Source organism: Melanostigma gelatinosum (genome assembly GCF_949748355.1).
Source record: "Melanostigma gelatinosum genome assembly, chromosome: 15".
In the NCBI taxonomy this organism is placed as follows: Eukaryota; Metazoa; Chordata; class Actinopteri; order Perciformes; family Zoarcidae; genus Melanostigma; species Melanostigma gelatinosum.
Genome location: NC_136648.1, coordinates 24,119,468 through 24,137,882, shown reverse-complemented (window position 1 = coordinate 24,137,882; position 18,415 = coordinate 24,119,468). Strand labels below are relative to the sequence as shown.

Below are 18,415 nucleotides of genomic sequence, written 5' to 3'. Positions count from 1 at the left end.
GATGGAGAGATGACAGGCTGCTCAGCCTTAGAAAACTACAGATTCAAGGAACAACTTCTCTCTCTGGACACATTATATAACACAATCTGTTCATTGCAACTGGTTGCCTCGTGTATATATTTTTGCAATAAAATAAAACAGCCCATGTCATGAGTAATTCCACATTACTCATGAGGCATAAACATGAATTACGAGTTATTTTCAGACGGATAGCGCTGTTTGTTGTTTGATCATTAGACAGATGGTCTCAACAAAGCCGGGTCTTTTATTTCAGAATGTTGCCTAAAGGTGCGTTCACACCGGACGCACGCGCGTCGAGATTACATACAAACTATGCACAGACGTGATGAGACCGGCGCGCCGCGGTTTTGCGATGGTGCGGTGGACACGTTTTTGCGCAAAATCGCCAACGCGTGAGTTGAAATTTTTCACCTTCTGCGAAATAATCGCATGACGCTGTGGCGCGATAGCCTATCAGCGTTGAGTTGCTCCCCCTGTCATCACTGACTTCCTGGCATTGTTGAATCAGGAAATAAATACTGTAGCCGTCTGTGTTCACCCAGAGCTCTACGATACCTCATATCAATAGAGACCGGACCAAACTATGTGTATACATGTGTGTGTAAACCATACGGTACAAACAATGAATAGACGCTGTCGTATTTACGTCTACATGACGTTATTGAGTGCTGGTGGAGCTGCTACGATGTTAGCATAGCCTAGCACCGATCCATCAGAGCTCCATTGAGAAGACAAGTAGCCTACAAATCTGCATCATTATGTAGTTATTTCGGAGTCCCTTTTTGTCGGTTTATTGCCGTTGAATCACAGCCAAATCAGTTTATTTTGTGTTCCTACAGCTGTAGTAAACAGCGACCGGTGGCTTGCTAGACACAGTGAATACAGCTCGATACAATCCACGGAGCTCCTCTGAACAATATTATGAACCAGACATGACGGCGTTTGGCATTCCGACGTTTGAGGGACTTTCACAACACGTACAAAGCAGCAATTGTCCTTATTCCTTTCACGGTTGACAGCGGAAAGAAATGGCGGCCAGGTGAACGGCTTTCAGTCGATAAACCACGGCCCCTCTCCGGCGCTGCGAGATTTTTCTGCGTTTGGTGTGAACACGACCGGCGGCGCATTGGACGCGATTTTGCGGTGCGTCAAAAAATCAACGCGTTTGGTGTGAACGCAGCATAAGGCAGGGATTCGCAAAGGGTGCGCGAGCTGCCTCTAGGGGGTGCGCGAGATAAACGGACGCATTATCAAGCTAGTTCCTATGTCACCTATTTCCCGCTTACTTGTGAAAAAAACCCGTTGTTTGTCTTAGGTTATCGCGCAGAGATAACTGATAAATGCATTGAAATAAAGTTTATTATCCAGGTTAACTCCTCAGAACAGGCACTCAGTGCGTGTTCTTTGCTTAACTAACAGTGTGTTTCCACGAGTTTTAGCCCTTAAAGTTACCGCTATTCACAGAAACTTTAACACCCATCACTCGCCTGCTCTTCCTACTTTGCACACAGTTATTGGGTTCAATATGATTCCAAGATTGTAAGTTTTAAGCTTAGTTCTGCGCTGAATTCGTTTTTTAAAACCTGTAATAAGTGATTGAATTAAATCAATAAGTGAATGTAATTTATATATGCAGAAGTAAGTCTTGATTTAACATTTAAGATATTGGTAGAAAATCGTGCAAATATTTAATTCTAGTGCTAAAATAACAAGTCAGATGAAATAGATGAACAATTAACATTAAACTCCCACCATGCATCTCTAATTCAGTTTGTAGATACCATTTTAAATGACAGCTGTTCTCATTAAATATGTCCCAGAGAGTTTATGCTTTGTTTTAATTGCTTCATTTTATTGTTTTATCCAAGTTAAACAGTCAAAAACTCAGTTTAATCAGTACTGTGTAGGTCAGTGGTGGGCCGTCAGGACCAGCTAAGCCTTCTCTGCTGGCCTAAACAGAATCACAAAGTCAGAGCTATTTTATAATTTAATAATTTTTCACAAATACACTGGCCTACATGTATTGTAGTTTTTTTCCCCATTAGCTTATTTTCTCATTGCACAGCTCCTGTCTTCCTCTGTTCCAGCACAGCTTGTTTTAAGCAGAGCTTTCATCCAATCAGATTCAGCCTCTGTCTCCATGTAAGGAGAGAGGCCCGAGGTCCTCTAGGTCAGGGATTCCCAGGGGGTGCGCGAGCTGCCTCTAGGGGGTGCGCGAGAGGGAAAATGTAATGGTGTAATAATTCATATTAAATATAATTTTCACAAAATAAAAACATGAATGGAACAGACTGTCTCATGTGTGTCATTCTTCTGGTGTTGACGATATGTCCCTTGAGGGTTACCGTAGCGAAGGCGCAACCCCCGCCTCTGGCCAAAGGAGAAAACAATAATAAAGAGAGTAGCCGTGGGCTGATACAAGATGTCTAATCTCCCGGATCCAGTTATTACTGTATGATAAGTGCCCTTATCCACGAACCTAAGCCGCTCGGTTACATGAATTATAAAAATCCCCCTTGTAAGATTTAAATTTAAAATGTACAATTTAATAAATAAATGCACTTCTGCTCCTGCCGCTAGACTGTCTTTTACGTACACTAGCTAGCCTAGCTTGTGCAGCTAACTTCAGTCATTCAAACTGGCTGAAAATCGGGGAAACTGTCAGGTGGGACATCTGAAGCTATCAGTCATAAGAGGAGAGCGAGAGCGAGAGAGAGAGAGAGATTCCCCAAAGCCACAGTGCTTGGTGTGCAGTGAGGTTCTGGCTAACAGCTGTCTGAAGCTCTTATTTACGTCGCCACCTGAACACCAAGCATGCCAGTGCAAGTGAATTACATTGTTTATATCGAAATTGGAGGAGTTACAAAACAGCCAAAAACAACTGCAGTCTCATTCTATGTGTGGTTAATTGTAAATTAAATGTGATAATCTGCCTCTGAGCCTGTGTGTGTGTCCTCGCATCCGTATTGCTCTTTAAAAGTGAGGCCTTGTGTAACTGAAAGTTATTGAAACTTTGTTGCAGTGTTTCAGGGCGTTGTCACACTTTCAGTTCGTTTGCTTTGTTCTGATTCAGGGATTAATATGATACAATGTTGCACTTGCCCCTTTGTTCGGTTTGTGTTCACACTGCAACATTTAACAGCGGACTAAATACTGTAAACAAATGCCACGCGCGAGCAAACTGTTCTCTCATTGGTCCGATTTCTATGCGCTATAAATAGGCTCTGTTGCTTCTTTGTTTTTAAGGTGTGGGGGATTGGGGGTGCATGAACCCAGTTGGGATGTAGAAGGGGGTGCGCGGCCTAAAAAGTTTGGGAACCGCTGGCCTAAGGCAACATTCTGTTTATGTATTCATTTGCTTATATCCCCACATATGAACTTATTACTTTTCATGGGCTTTCACAGTAATATATTTGAGGTGATTGTTGAACATTGTCGCTATTTTCATTTCAATAAAAAAATAATAATCTTCAAGTCAGATTTTAGTCCTCATCTCTCATTAGACAATAAAAATGTAGTAAAGAACATTCTGTAAATAACGGCCGGAGGTTTGACAGCTTTTTTTGTTGTCAACAAACTAAATTAAATTCACAGGGAGAAAAAAACAAACACGTACTTGACTTTGTGTACTCCTGACTGAACGGGTTGCAGTCAAGTAATGAGGCCAACAGGGGCCCAGTAGGGTACCCAGAAGACACAGCTGTAATTGGTAGAGCGGACACCCTTACCTGGTCAGCCACTCGGTAGACCTCGTTCTTGTCGCTGCAGTCACACAGGTAGTGGTGGACTCTGCTGGCTCCGCTCAGCTTGGCCAGCCTGGCCGTCTCCTTCATCCCGTCCTGGTTGATATCCCACAACACCAGCACAGTGCCAAGAGCCGCGAACTCCTGAGCAATGAGGCGGCCGATCCCGCTCCCGGACCCCGTGATCAGCACCACCTCGCCAGCTATGCTCTTTTTCCTTCTGGGCACGAAGAGGTGGACGAAAGACTCCACATTGTACCAGATGGACAGCAGGAGGACATTGAGGGTCTCCAGGAAGAAATTCATGATGGATCTTGGAAGGAAGGGAAAGACAAGAGAACATATTCGAGAGAAATAGAAGAGAGTAGTGCAGGGATGACGTATTTTTGTAGGCCAAGCAGGAAGTTAGCATGGCACTGGTTCCATCCACAAAAATGCTTTTGGATTACTGCAGAGAATAATCTCTGTGTCAAACAAACGTTTATGATTCTCATGTTTCGTTCATCAAAATAATCTTTACAAATCAAGACAACTTTCATGATTTTTCAAGCGTGAATGCAATCTGCATAAGTAAAATGCTAACGCTAGGCTAACCACCACGGTCACCGGACGTCACGTCTCCACCGCTAAGCTAAATGAGGACTAGTGTTCTAGTGATGACGCGTCGTCTCAATTAGCCACTCCTTGGTAACCGCGTCTTTTACAACACGTTAAAGCTTCTAAATTCACCAGGGAGGTATCTACTGACGTAGACTGAAAACTCACCTCTTCAAGAAGGCCTACCCTGAGCCTTCCACTTAGTACTTACTTAGCATCTATTGTATTCATACTAGCTTATTGCACTTATTGTATTGATATTAGTTTGTGGCACTTATTGCATTTGTTTGTTTCTGCACTGTACGTTGGCTCTGGTTTATGCTCTTAGATGCTTGTTTGAAGAAAGGAGATGCACTTATGACTTCTGGTGACTAGTTCTCTCGAAAACCGATGTCGAATACACTTATTGTAAGTCGCTTTGGAGAAAAGCGTCTGCTAAATGACTAATGTAATGGAAACGGGGATCGAACTGCCGATCTTCCAATACCAAAAACTGTGATGATTTTCCCCACATGGTACGTTGTGTTAGCTAATACGACACGTTTGAATCTGGCTTTGAGCGTGCTCACTGTAGAATTAATCAATTGATCGGCCACAACCATAGACCGTATAAGAAGTGGACGTAGTCATCGTGGCGTCACCCATTGGTTTGTGGACTGATGTTTTAAAGCCTCGAGTTCAGCGATTTATTCGTCGCCATCTTGGAATACGGTGGTCGCCATGTTGTTTTTTCACAACCAATGAAAAGAAGTTATCAGATTTGGAATGCGGAGGAGCGATGTAGAGACGCCGCATTCGGCTCCATTAGCAGCAGCAACCTGTCAATCACAGTAAGCCCCGCCCTAAAGCATCCCCTGCTTTATAGTCTGTGTGACTCTAAATGGACCATAATGTACTAAATGAACATCATGCTGTATTGAAGAAGACTTGAAACTAGAGATTGAGACCATAAACTCATGTTTACTGAGGTAATAAATCAAGAGAGAAGTAGAGTCATCTTCTCATAGACTTCTATACAACCAGAGGAGTCGCCCCCTGATGGACATTAGAGAGAATGCTAATTTGAAGACACTTCCGCATCACTTGGCAGGTTGCCGTTTCTTCACAACTCGGTGCTTACTCTGAATGTAAGCAAGGAACCACTAGTTAGCTCAGTGACTAGTCCAATAAAGTTTTTTCAAACAACATGGATGGATCAGTGTAGGCAAAACAGAGAGAAAATCAGCTTTAGTTTGTGCAGTTCTACTACTAACAGAAATGAAGAGAAATCCATGAATGGCTGGAAGATGCACAGTGAGGTTTGTCCGTTCACGTTTCTATCACAGCAGTCTCAAGACCACCGCTATGAGAAAACAAGTAAAACACGACTCTAATAATACTAAAACGAGCTCTCTAAAGCACACCCAGTGGCGGGCCGTGCATTTTATACCTGGGCCTTCTGTGCTGTCATATAATGACACTACAGCTATGGTTATTTGTTTCTAGGGGTGTAACAATACACGTATTCGTATTACACCGTTTGGTACGAGGCTTACGAACCGAACAATACGTTTTGAATAATACTAGTGCATTTGGAAAACGCAGAAGCTTAAATTGTGGGAAATATAATGTTTTCGGTGGACTGCGCTCACGTAGGAGCTTTCTGCTTAACAAAAGTCACGCTGTGAACAATCACAGTGCACGTTAATGCAGACGTACTTAGGAGTAGGGTTGGGTACCGAAAACCGGTGCCGGTATGGTACCGATTCCTATACGACCGGTATCTTCCGGACCGAAATGCAACGCAGATTTCGGTGCCTGAGCCGATTGAAATACTTTTTTTACACTACTCTGATGACTCTGATGACCAATGCGGTCCTCCGTTCCTCACTCATAATATTATTTCAACCGGACGAGCCGTGCGCGCTTAGAAACAAACCCCTCCATCATTCTGACGAAGCTTCGGCCATGATTTATTGAAAAAAACAAAGAACGAGAACGAGATCTGTCATACGGCTGGCAGTCTACTGACTTCCTCCATCGACATCCGGGTACTTAGCGCTGCCGCTCATAAGCACAACATCCGGTTCGCAAAACTTTCTTCTTCGAGGTGTAGTGGCGGTTGGCAAACGACGATTTGGCGCATGAGCGCCACCAACTAGTAAAATAAAATAAGTCAGCACAGGTCTTATTTTGCAAGAGAAAGCAAATATGCTCATATTTCTGCAAAATAATTGCTGAAGTTTGAAGCTGTAGTGTGTGTACAGAGTGTGTGTTTTGTATTTATTTATATTTATTTATTTAAGTACACTGTAAACTGTTAACAGTTAATATATTGTTCATAGTTTGAAGTTAAAAAGTTTGAAGCTGTAGTTTGAAGCCAAGTGTTTTGTATTTATTTATATTTATAGTATACTTTAACAGTTAATATATTGTTCAATTTGAAGAAAAAAGTATCGGTTCAGGCACCGTTTAGGCACCGGTATCATTTTAAAAGTATCGTTTTAGCACCGGTATCGGAAAAAACCCAAACAATACCCAACCCTACTTATTAGGAGGCTACCTCGATGCAACTGGCACGTCAAAGAATACACCCAACACGTCAAACTAAACATGTGATTGGTTGAATGAACACTGTGACAATCAACAATATTGTCCCCATTTACTTAATCTGCAAAGTCTACCCAGAGCAGCGGTTCCCAAACTTTTTAGGCCGCGCACCCCCTTCTACATCCCGACCGGGTTCACGCACCCCCAATCCCACACCTTAAAAAAAATAAAAGCAACAGAGCCTATTTATAGCGCGTAGAAATCGGACCAATGAGAGAACAGTTTGCTCGCACGTGGCGTTTGTTTACAATATTTAGTCCGCTGTTAAATGTTGCAGTGTGAACACAAACCGAACAAAGGGGCAACTGCAACATTGTATCATATTAATCCCTGAATCAGAACAAAGCAAACGAACTGAAAGTGTGACAACACCCTGAAACACTGAAACAACTTTCAATAACTTTCAGTTACACAAGGCGTCACTTTTAAAGAGCAATACGGATGCGAGCACACACGCACAGGCTCAGAGGCAGATTATCACATTTAATTTACAATTAACCATACATAGAATGAGACTGCAGTTGTTTTGGGCTGTTTTGTAACTCCTCCAATTTCGATATAAACAATGTAAGGGGCTTTTGACTCGCACTGGCATGCTTGGTGTTCAGGTGGCGACGTAAATAAGAGCTTCAGACTGTTAGCCAGAACCTCACTGCACACCACGCACTGTGGCTTTGGGGAATCTGCGTTGCCAATCCAAGTGAAGCCCAGACACAGATACTTTTCATCATATTTCCTCTTGTTTTTCCCAGTCTGATGCTCACTCTCATTTCCTCTTTTTTTACCTTGACTCCGCGATGGGCCTATGTGCTCCCGATTTGTCTGTGCTATCCCTTCCTCCTTCCTCCGTCTCATCTTTCTCTGACCCCCGTTCGATTTCTTCTCCCGGTCTCTCCCCAACGCACCTCTCCGTTCCTCTCGCCTCCGATTCCTCTCTCTCTGTCCCTCTCCTCTTTTATGACTGATAGTTTCAGATGTCCCACCTGACAGTTTCCCAGATTTTCAGCCAGTTTATCATATTTGCATGAATGTTGCTGAATGAATGAAGTTAGCTGACGTTAGCTGCACAAGCTAGGCTAGCTAGTGTACGTAAAAGACAGTCTGGCGGCAGGAGCAGAAGTGCATTTATTTGTTAAATAGTACGTCTTTCATTTTAAATTTAAATCTTACAAGGGGGATTTTTATAATTCATGTAACCGAGCGGCTTAGGTTCGTGTATAAGGGCACTTATCATACAGTAATAACTGGATCCGGGAGATTAGACATCTTGTATCAGCCCACGGCTACTCTCTTTATTATTGTTTTCTCCTTTGGCCAGAGGCGGGGGTTGCGCCTTCGCTACGGTAACCCTCAAGGGACATATCGTCAACACCAGAAGAATGACACACATGAGACAGTCTGTTCCATTCATGTTTTTATTTTGTGAAAATTATATTTAATATGAATTATTACACCATTACATTTTCCCTCTCGCGCACCCCCTAGAGGCAGCTCGCGCACCCCCTGGGAATCCCTGACCTAGAGGACCTCGGGCCTCTCTCCTTACATGGAGACAGAGGCTGAATCTGATTGGATGAAAGCTCTGCTTAAAACAAGCTGTGCTGGAACAGAGGAAGACAGGAGCTGTGCAATGAGAAAATAAGCTAATGGGGAAAAAACTACAATACATGTAGGCCAGTGTATTTGTGAAAAATTATTAAATTATAAAATAGCTCTGACTTTGTGATTCTGTTTAGGCCAGCAGAGAAGGCTTAGCTGGTCCTGACGGCCCACCACTGACCTACACAGTACTGATTAAACTGAGTTTTTGACTGTTTAACTTGGATAAAACAATAAAATGAAGCAATTAAAACAAAGCATAAACTCTCTGGGACATATTTAATGAGAACAGCTGTCATTTAAAATGGTATCTACAAACTGAATTAGAGATGCATGGTGGGAGTTTAATGTTAATTGTTCATCTATTTCATCTGACTTGTTATTTTAGCACTAGAATTAAATATTTGCACGATTTTCTACTAATATCTTAAATGTTAAATCAAGACTTACTTCTGCATATATAAATTACATTCACTTATTGATTTAATTCAATCACTTATTACAGGTTTTAAAAAACGAATTCAGCGCAGAACTAAGCTTAAAACTTACAATCTTGGAATCATATTGAACCCAATAACTGTGTGCAAAGTAGGAAGAGCAGGCGAGTGATGGGTGTTAAAGTTTCTGTGAATAGCGGTAACTTTAAGGGCTAAAACGCGTGGAAACACACTGTTAGTTAAGCAAAGAACACGCACTGAGTGCCTGTTCTGAGGAGTTAACCTGGATAATAAACTTTATTTCAATGCATTTATCAGTTATCTCTGCGCGATAACCTAAGACAAACAACGGGTTTTTTTCACAAGAAAGCGGGAAATAGGTGACATAGGAACTAGCTTGATAATGCGTCCGTTTATTCGAAATTGAGATTCTAACTTACCAAGACAGAAGTCCAAGAGAGCCGCTGACAATGTCCCGCGGGCAACCAGAGTAACGTTATATGGACTTGTCAAAGAGACCTTTGCTCACCACATAGGCTAACGTTACGACACACTCCGCTCTAATCATACGTGTGTGCTTGTCCGGAAGTTGATAAAAGCAACATTAAACGTACCGTGAGGCTGAGTTTCTCGGATAAGGCTCGACCGTTTCTATCGCCTCAGGAGACACAAAGCAGGTTATCACATCAAACACAAGCCGAACGCTACTCAACAGGGAGAAGCCGGATGTGTCACGTGACAGACAATCAACCACTCCCGGACCCGCGCGTATCCTCTGCCACGCGAGGTATTCTGGGACTTGGAGTGTGTATGTTTTTTCACTTAATTTAACACTACAGCTAAATAAAAAAACACATGACAGTTATAAATCAGTTTAAGGATTAGCAAACAGTAAAAGATAAATAAACATTACAAGAGTAAAAAAATATAACAATGAGTAATCTTTAACATTGGATTGCTTTTTATGTAGTTACTGATCAAATTTCCTCAGAAACACAAAATAACTTTACAAAATTTAACTGGATAATCTGCATTTGTAACTCATATTTGACTGTTAAAATGACAAATAAGTAAGAAAAAACTAGAATTTGGATGTATTAACTAACTGTTTCTTGCCAATAAAACATGATGTGAATCGAAAGTTACGGACGTAACTACGGTTCTATGAATCCTGGATGACCGCCAGAGGCAGTGCTTAACACTGGATGTATCCCGTCTCGCGCATGCGCAGGTCGAATATTTATATCAACAAAGTCACGTGTGACCTCGGATGACCACCGTCATCTATAAGTTCCGGTGTCATCCTGAGCTCAGTCCTATGGAATCTTCTCGCGAGTTCACGGGATTCCGAGTGACCAAGAACTCTGGCGGTCATCCAGGATTCATAGAACCGTAGTTACGTCCGTAACTTTCGTTCTATTTCATCCTTACTGACCGCCAGAGGCAGTGCTTAACACTGGATGACTTATACCAAAAGAGTCACGAGGAAGCACAGTAACTACCCCTTATAGCTCCGGCAGAGAAAATTGGCCAAGAACCCTCCCCAGTGGGTGAGGGCCGGCAACGTTAACTCTGTAGTGTTTGGTGAATGTGCTCGGCGATGCCCATGAGGCCGCCGCACATGTATCCCCCACAGGCACACCACTCAGGCTTGCCCTCGGTGTGGAGACACTCTTGGTAGTGACCCTTCACCCCGGATGGCCGAGCGCAGCCGCTCGCCTTGTATGTATCGGCAATGGCCTCCACTATCCAGTGGGACAGGTGCCGTTTTTTCTTTTTCCCTTAAAAAGGAGCACAGCCCTTCTTAGGCTCACCATAACTGACTATGCAGGCGGTGGCTGCCATATAAGCTCTGAGGGCCCACACTGGGCACAGCAGCCTTGGCCTCTCCTCTCCCGATGGGGGAGGGGGGGGGGGGGGTCAACTTTGCCAGCTGGATAGGCCGGTTTATATGTGACCGTATCCACCCCCTTGGGAGAAACACTGCCTTAGGCCAGAAAGTGACACCCAAGCCATCTGAGTTCCACCTCAGACATGATTCTTCCACTGATAGGGCATGCAGCTCGCCCCCACATTGAGCTGAATTGACAGCAAGGAGAAAACCGTCTTGCTGATAGCCATCTAGGCTCCGCCTGTGCCAGGGGTTCAAAAGGACAAGCATAAGCTGTCCAGTACCAAGGGTAGGTCCCATGCAGGGGAGACCGGCCCTTATCCAGGAGAGACTGTAGAAACTCAGTACAGCAGGCACGGGGCGCTGTACTGGGACCTTGTTCTGAGCCGCACACTAGTCGGAGAACAGCTTCCACCTGTTTCTTGTACTGCAGGCAGGTAGACCGCGCACTGGCATTCAGAATAGTCCGTCAGACTGGTTCTATGCAGCCACTCAGCATCCGGTCGGGCCCTCCCGTGACCCCTAATTGAAGGCGGCAGGGATTGGAATGCCAAATCCGACCCTCTAGTTGCGACAGGAGATCCCTCCTGTCGGGGAAGAACTCTGACAAGCTTACAGCAAAAGCAGAGGGAATGGTGGAAAGGCATAAAGAAGATCCTCTGGCCACGTGTGAGCCAGAGCATCTTGACCCAGAGGGCTGGTCCTCCGTCAGGGAGACCCAGTGGGGGCAGTGGGTCGACACGTCTGGCTGCAGCCGCCACTCTCCCGGTGGAGGCTTGTAACGGAACAGGAAAACCACAACCTTGTTCCATTCTCCTGGTGGGTACATTGCCCACAGGCTGGTCAGGCGAGGGGCCTCCCAAGTCAGAAGGCCACGGTGATCCCCGTAGCAACTTCTGCAGATCTGGTGCCCCATCGATAGTTCATGGGAAATCACAGCAGAGGTGCTGTCCACCGGACAAGCACATGCTTTCCCTTCAACATGGAAGGAAGTGCTCGAGCGCTAGCTCTAGAACCTGGACCTGCGGTCCTTCAGCAGACAACTGCCCCCAGGCTGTCCCGTTCTGTCCCCCTGCACCCGCCTTGAGAGGCAGGTAACTGTTGTGACAATCTCCTGGTGGAATGGAACCGAGCCCCTGGGGCTCGGTTCCTGGGACACTGTTCGCCAGATATGCACTCCCTCCATGGGGATAGTGAATAGATGAATAGACACTGTTTCGATAATATTATTGCCCTGTATCTGTGCCACTTGGCATCCAAGTGAAGGCTGTTCAGCCATCCGCACTGGGGCGACAGACAGGCCCTCATAGGGCCACCCTAATGAAGGTTATGCTCTGAGAAGGGCTCAGGTAGCTCCTCTCCATGTTCACCTTGAGGCCTACCGGGCCACGTGAGAGAAGGCGAGCAGTGTCCTGTGGCGCCTGACGCCGGGACGGCGCCTAGGTCAGCCAGTCGTCTAAGTACGGCAGTATGTTCACGCCCTGCGATTGCAGGGGGAAAGGACAGCAGTAACACACTGTGGACACCCATGGGGAGATGGGAGAGTCCGAATGGAAGCACCCAGGACTGAAAGTTGTGGTGACGCACCATGGGAACAGGCGTCGATAGACGTGCACCACTCTCCCTTGGAAATCCGCTGATGGGAGAAAGAACCCTGACAGCCGGCCTGGAGACATCTCCTGGCACCCCTGCCGGGGGGGGACGGGGACGTAAGTAGGGTTGTATAGGTAGCGGTCCGGCCTCTCAGCAGGACGCCGAGGCCTGTTGCGCTACTAGGGTAAGCTGGAGGCTGAGAAACGGCCTTGTGGGCCAAAAATGGGACCCCTAGGTCTGGGGGTGCAGGCATGTCCCTGCAAAGACCAGAGAACTGCTGCCAGGTCTGGCTAGCTCTAACAGTCCGCTGAAGCGCCTGTACAGCAGCTGACTCGAACAGCTCACCAGGCTCCACTGGGACAGTATGGAGGGTCCTCCTACATGTCTCAGATAGGGGTGACTGCGCCAGCCAAACCTGGCGGCGAGTCTGAACCAGGGTGGACATCATCCATCCACGTTCCCTCGATATGAGCGCAAACGCCTGCAATGAAGCATCACTGAGCAGAAGCGTCGAAGTAGCCCGCTGCAGAGAATCTGCGAGGGAAAGCATGAGGTGGGAGAGGGAGTTGTCGATACGGTGCACAGCGCTGCTGTGTCCTAAGCCCTGGATAGCAGGTCATCTTTGACCCGACATTGGGTCGAGGGCACCTGGCATCGGGCCTCAGAGTCTCCTCAGGGGAAACTGATGGACGCCATAGTCGTCGAACTGGCTGGCATACGTGCAAGGCCAGATTTGCCACCTCCTGCATGGTCTGATGTAAGGCGGGAGAGAGCCCTGGTGTCTCCACCATGCACGCAACTCCCTCAGATATTCCTCGGAGGGAGGAACAGAAAAGGTGGTGAGGGCGGGAAGGTGCCTGAAGAAGGCACTCACAGGTGGATGTTCCAGCTGCTGTGTATGCCCGGCGTGCAAGCGCCATACCAATGACCAGGGTAGGTTGGTCTGGATTCAGCTGCCCTGACAGGGGGAGGTAGACCTCCCGCATCAGGTGTTCCACTTCGGCCAGCCTAGCAGACCTTACTGCTCAAGGCGTGATGCCGCAGGTCCTGCCTGGGTTCTCCCTGCTAGGGCAAGAGGTCAGGGCCGTCCTCCGGCTGAAGAGGAGCTATACAGGTCCTACAGCCGGGAGAGTTGAACATGGCCGCGATTCTGGTGGAACCCTTGTCCCACTAGTTTATGCGGAATTCCCAATCAGTCCGAGCGAGAGCGCTCTGCTGAAGGTTGAGAGAACAGGCAGGGGGCAGTCAGTGGCGAGTGATCCTTCGGACACTCTTCCCTTAGCCAGCCGCTGCGGATATTGGTGACCCACCAGTTAGCCTGAGCGAGAGCACTCTGCAACTGCGGAAACAGGTCAGGCAAAGTCCTTATAGTGAGAGGGGCGAGGACACTCTCTAAGCCCACTCTCTTCACTAAGATAGTTGCTGCAGATATTAGTGTCCCCCCAGTTAGCTTGAGCGAGAGCACTCTGTTACCGTAAAAACGGACAAAACAGACCACAGTCCGTACAGTGAGAGGGGAGCGAGGACACTCTTCACTAAGATAGTTGCTGCCGATATTGGTGTCCCACCAGTTAGCTTGAGCGAGAGCACTCTGCCACTGTGGAAACAGGTCAGGCAAAGTCCTTATAGTGAGAGGGGCGAGGACACTCTTCACTAAACTAGTTGCTGCCGATATTGGTGTCCCACCAGTTAGCTTGAGCGAGAGCACTCTGCTACTGTGAAAAACGGACAAAAAGAACACAGTCCTTACAGTGAGAGGGGCGCGAGGACACTCTTCACTAAGACAGCTGCTGCAGATATTGGTGTCCCACCAGTTAGCTTGAGCGAGAGCACTCTGCTACTGTGAAAACGGACAAAAAAACCCACAGTCCTTACAGTGCGAGGACACTCTCCACTTGGACAGGCGCTGTAACTCTTGGTGTGCTACCAGTTAGCCTGAGCGAGGGCACTCTGCTAACTGATATCCGCTACCGATATGTCCATAATGTTTACAACACTCAATGGACACACCGAGTATTAGCTTCTAGTTAGCCGGAGCGAACTCGACAGCCGTAATGCGTCAAAACCATCCATGGGCCCAACCTCAATGCTGATTTAGTACAACTAGCATTCACCGAGTTAGCCTGAGCGAGCACATTCCGCTAACTGTGATCGTTGTAATGCTACAAAGTTGATGGCCACAGCCCCAGTACCAGCTTTGTTTATCTAGTTTCCCACTGAGTTAACCTGAGCGAGGACGCTCTGTTAACTGTGACAGCCGTAAGGATACAAAGTTGCTGGACGCAGTCCCAGTCTCAGCTTTTGTTTAGCTAGTTTCCCACTGAGTTAACCTGAGCGAGGACGCTCTGTTAACTGTGACAGCTGTAAGGATACAAAGTTGATGGCTACAGCCCCAGTATCAGCTTTGTTTAGCGAGCCAGCTAGCATCCAAGTTAGCCTGAGTGAAGACACTGCTAACTGCGAATTACGTCAGATGTAAAGATTAAATCTCCATGTACACAACGCCAATGCGGACTAGTGTCTCACAAAGTTTGCCTGAGCAGGAACACTCTGCTAACTGTGATAGCCGTAACACTGTGAAGGGCGGGCCGACAGCGTAATTCTACGCTCTCGTTAGCGCGCCACTCGATTACTAGAGCGGAAGCGCTCTGCCAACCGTGGAACAAACAACTGTTTATAGAAAACAATGTTAATCGATCTTACCGATTGCTGTCATCACGACTTAGCTGACCCTTATCAGACTGGTGACGACCGATGATAGGGGCGGCCACCAGTCCGGGGCTCGATGTCCGAACGGCGAACACACCGTTCCCTCCGAAGAGGGACAGCTCGTCGCAGCCTTTGGAGGGCGAGAGAACCGCAACTCCGACCGGTAGTCACAAGGCTACAGCGACGAGCTCTAATATGTCTTGATCGTAGACACATCCTTGTTTAAGCTACCATGGTAGCTAACCTGCGACGCGAGAAGAAAAAAAGGGACTGAGCTCAGGATGACACCGGAACTTATAGATGACGGTGGTCATCCGAGGTCACACGTGACTTTGTTGATATAAATATTCGACCTGCGCATGCGCGAGACGGGATACATCCAGTGTTAAGCACTGCCTCTGGCGGTCAGTAAGGATGAAATAGAACAACCAGCAGGCGTGAAGCTTGCCTCGTGACATACTTTGAATGACAACCCTCTTATTTGCATAATAAAGAGGAAACACATGAATAAATGTAGAAAGAAAATAACACAGGAATAAATACGTTTGGGAAAATAAATAGGGGGGAGAAGAGGCGGGAGATGCAAATGGGAATAAATACATAAATACATTTTAAAAATAACAAAATAAATGGCTGAATAAAGGCCTTCCTTTCACATTTAATAATAATTTCAGTCCATTTAACAGCATAATTGTCATAATTAATTTATTATTATCAGTCCATTTAATAGCATAATTGTCATAATTAATTTGTTATTATCTATTGTATTTTGTTTACTTAACCATTCGTTCTCACTGACATTGATATTATTGCCGTTGTTACATTTTATTAAGATCAGATACTCATGTCTCATTTCTTATTGATATATCTGTTGGGTTGGACCTTATTTCATTGCTGTATTAATGATTTATTTGAACGTCTTTAATGTGTGGACCTCATGAGAATTGCCGTCTACTACGGCAGAAAATATTGGGGATCCATGACATAAAACAAATAAACAAATGTTGACGGAACACAAAGGGCAGGATTGTGTGGTGAGGGCACATGTGGACTTACAAACACTTGAAGTGGCACCGGAAAAACACAGGAAAGCATTTGGCCACATTTTGCATTTAATAACACAATCATTTGCATCGCATGAAGGCGAAGTATGTTGGCAATACATCGTACACCATCATCCAGAGACTAATATGGGTGTGATAACAGATTCTATATACGAAGTGGACGTACTCACTGAGACGCCAGCCATTGTTTTTTTGGACTATGCTTTTGAAGCATTGAGTTCGGCATTGTGACTGTTCCCACTGGAGGTTTTCCAGGCATGTCCAACTGGGAAGAGACCCCGGGGATGACCCAGAACACGCTGCAGAGATTACATCTCCCAGCTGGCCTGGGAACGCCTCGGGATCCCCCAGAATGAGCTGGAACATGTTGCTGGTGAGAGGGAGGTCTGGGTCGGCCTGCTTGGCCTGCTGCCACCGCGACCCGACCCCGGATAAGCGGTGGAAAATGGATGGATGGAACATTGTAAACATGAGTTTATGGTCTCAATCTCTAGTTTCAAGTCTTCTTCAATACAGCATGTGTCAGGATCCCTGTCAGACCAGACACCTCCCATGGCCAGACCCCTGATTGGTACACAACTAGAAACACGTCAGCTGATTACCTCCTGCGGGCTGACACATCAGACCCTGATCCTACTAATGATATCTGGGCAGTATTTGAAACCTGGTCCTCCAGAACTGTGTTGTCAGTCCGTACAGTCTTGATTTCCAAACCAGCTTCAACCCGGTACCGTCTTCTGCCTCGTGCCTGCTAATCTGCCTGCCCTCCGGTGTCGATCCACGTGACATCACACCGTCGATCTGCCTGCAACCCTGTGTCGGACCAAGGGATCCACACAGTAATCCTGCCTGTCTTCCGGTATCGGTTCACGGAGAACCACACCGTAGATCCTGCATGCTCTCCCGTATAAAATGAAGTATTTTCTTTTCCTCAATTTCTGTCTCGTGGTCTTGGGATTGGGTCCTGTCCAGAACTCCCTTGACAGCATGATGTTCATTTGAGTCAAATATACCATAAAGCAGAGTATGCTTTAGGGCGGGGCTACCTGGGGATTGACAGGTCACTACCACAGCGTTGTCCGGTCTGGGAGTTGTCCTTGTTTTCGTCTTAGAACTTTAAGCCCTTTCACAGTGTATTTTCAGTTCATGAAAGTTATGGTCGCCTAAAAATATCTTGGGTTGTACTTAGCTCTACCCTCTCGCGTCACTTCTGGTTGCAAAAAAGCAAGATGCGATAATTCACAGCAATGTGACTCTAAACACAGAGTTGCCTCTAGGGGGTGCGCGAGAGGAAAAGTGTAATGGCGGTCTGATGGTGTAATAATATTAAATATTTTTTTTTTTAAATTACAAAAATCCCTTTTGTAAGATTTAAAATTAAAAACGTACAATTTAATAAATGCACTTGAGCTCCTTCCGGCAGTCTTGCGCCTGCCGCCAGTCGTACACACTAGCCAGCCTAGCTTGTGCGGCTAACGTCAGCTAACAGCGAACTTCATTCATTCAGCAACATTAATTTAAACATGCTAAACTGGCTGAAATCGGGGAAACTGTCAGGTGGGACATCTGAAGCTATCAGTCGTAAAAGAGGAGAGAGAGAGAGAGAGAGAGAGAGAGAGAGAGAGAGAGAGAGTGAGAGAGAGAGAGAGAGAGAGAGCGAGAGAGAGAGAGAGAGAGAGAGGGACAGAGAGAGAGAGAGAAATCGGAGGCGAGGGGAACGGAGAGGTGCGTTGGGGAGAGACCGGGAGAAGAAATCGAGCCAGAGTCAGAGGAAGATGAGACGGAGGAGACCGAAAAGGAGGAAGGGATAGCACAGACAAATCTGGAGCACATCGGCCCATCGCGGAGTCAAGGTGAAAAAAGAGGAAACGAGGGTGAGCATCAGACTGGGAGGAAATATGATGAAAAGTATCTGTGTCTGGGCTTCACTTGGATTGGCAACGCAGATTCCCCAAAGCCACAGTGCGTGGTGTGCAGTGAGGTTCTGGCTAACAGTCTGAAGCTCTTATTTACGTCGCCACCTGAACACCAAGCATGCCAGTGCAAGTCAAAAGCCCCTTACATATTTTAATATTGAAATTGGAGGAGTTACAAAACAGCCAACGTGTGCTTGCCAGCTGCCAGAGAGATGGTGGAATGTATGATTGGGGAGAAAGAAGCAAAAAAGTTGGA

The 18,415-nt window shown here is 46.2% G+C and overlaps 1 protein-coding gene across 3 annotated transcripts in view; it reads right to left on the bottom strand.

Annotated features, from left to right (window-relative positions):
* Positions 1-9,706, bottom strand: part of LOC306788993 (epidermal retinol dehydrogenase 2-like) — a gene marked incomplete at its 3' end in the record, with an annotated part of 47,452 nt that extends 37,746 nt beyond the window's left edge. For 2 of the 3 annotated variants that reach the window (XM_079284737.1, XM_079284739.1), the window contains exons 1-2: positions 9,601-9,706; positions 3,750-4,077 (exon numbers count right to left, since the gene is read on the bottom strand). In XM_079284737.1, coding sequence (XP_079140863.1) covers positions 3,750-4,070 — 321 coding nt within the window. In that variant the 5' untranslated portion in view covers positions 4,071-4,077; positions 9,601-9,706. Of the gene's footprint in view, positions 1-3,749; positions 4,078-9,426 lie in introns of all 3 variants that reach the window. The other variant, XM_079284738.1, reaches the window with a different exon arrangement.
* Positions 9,707-18,415: the final 8,709 nt, after the last annotated feature.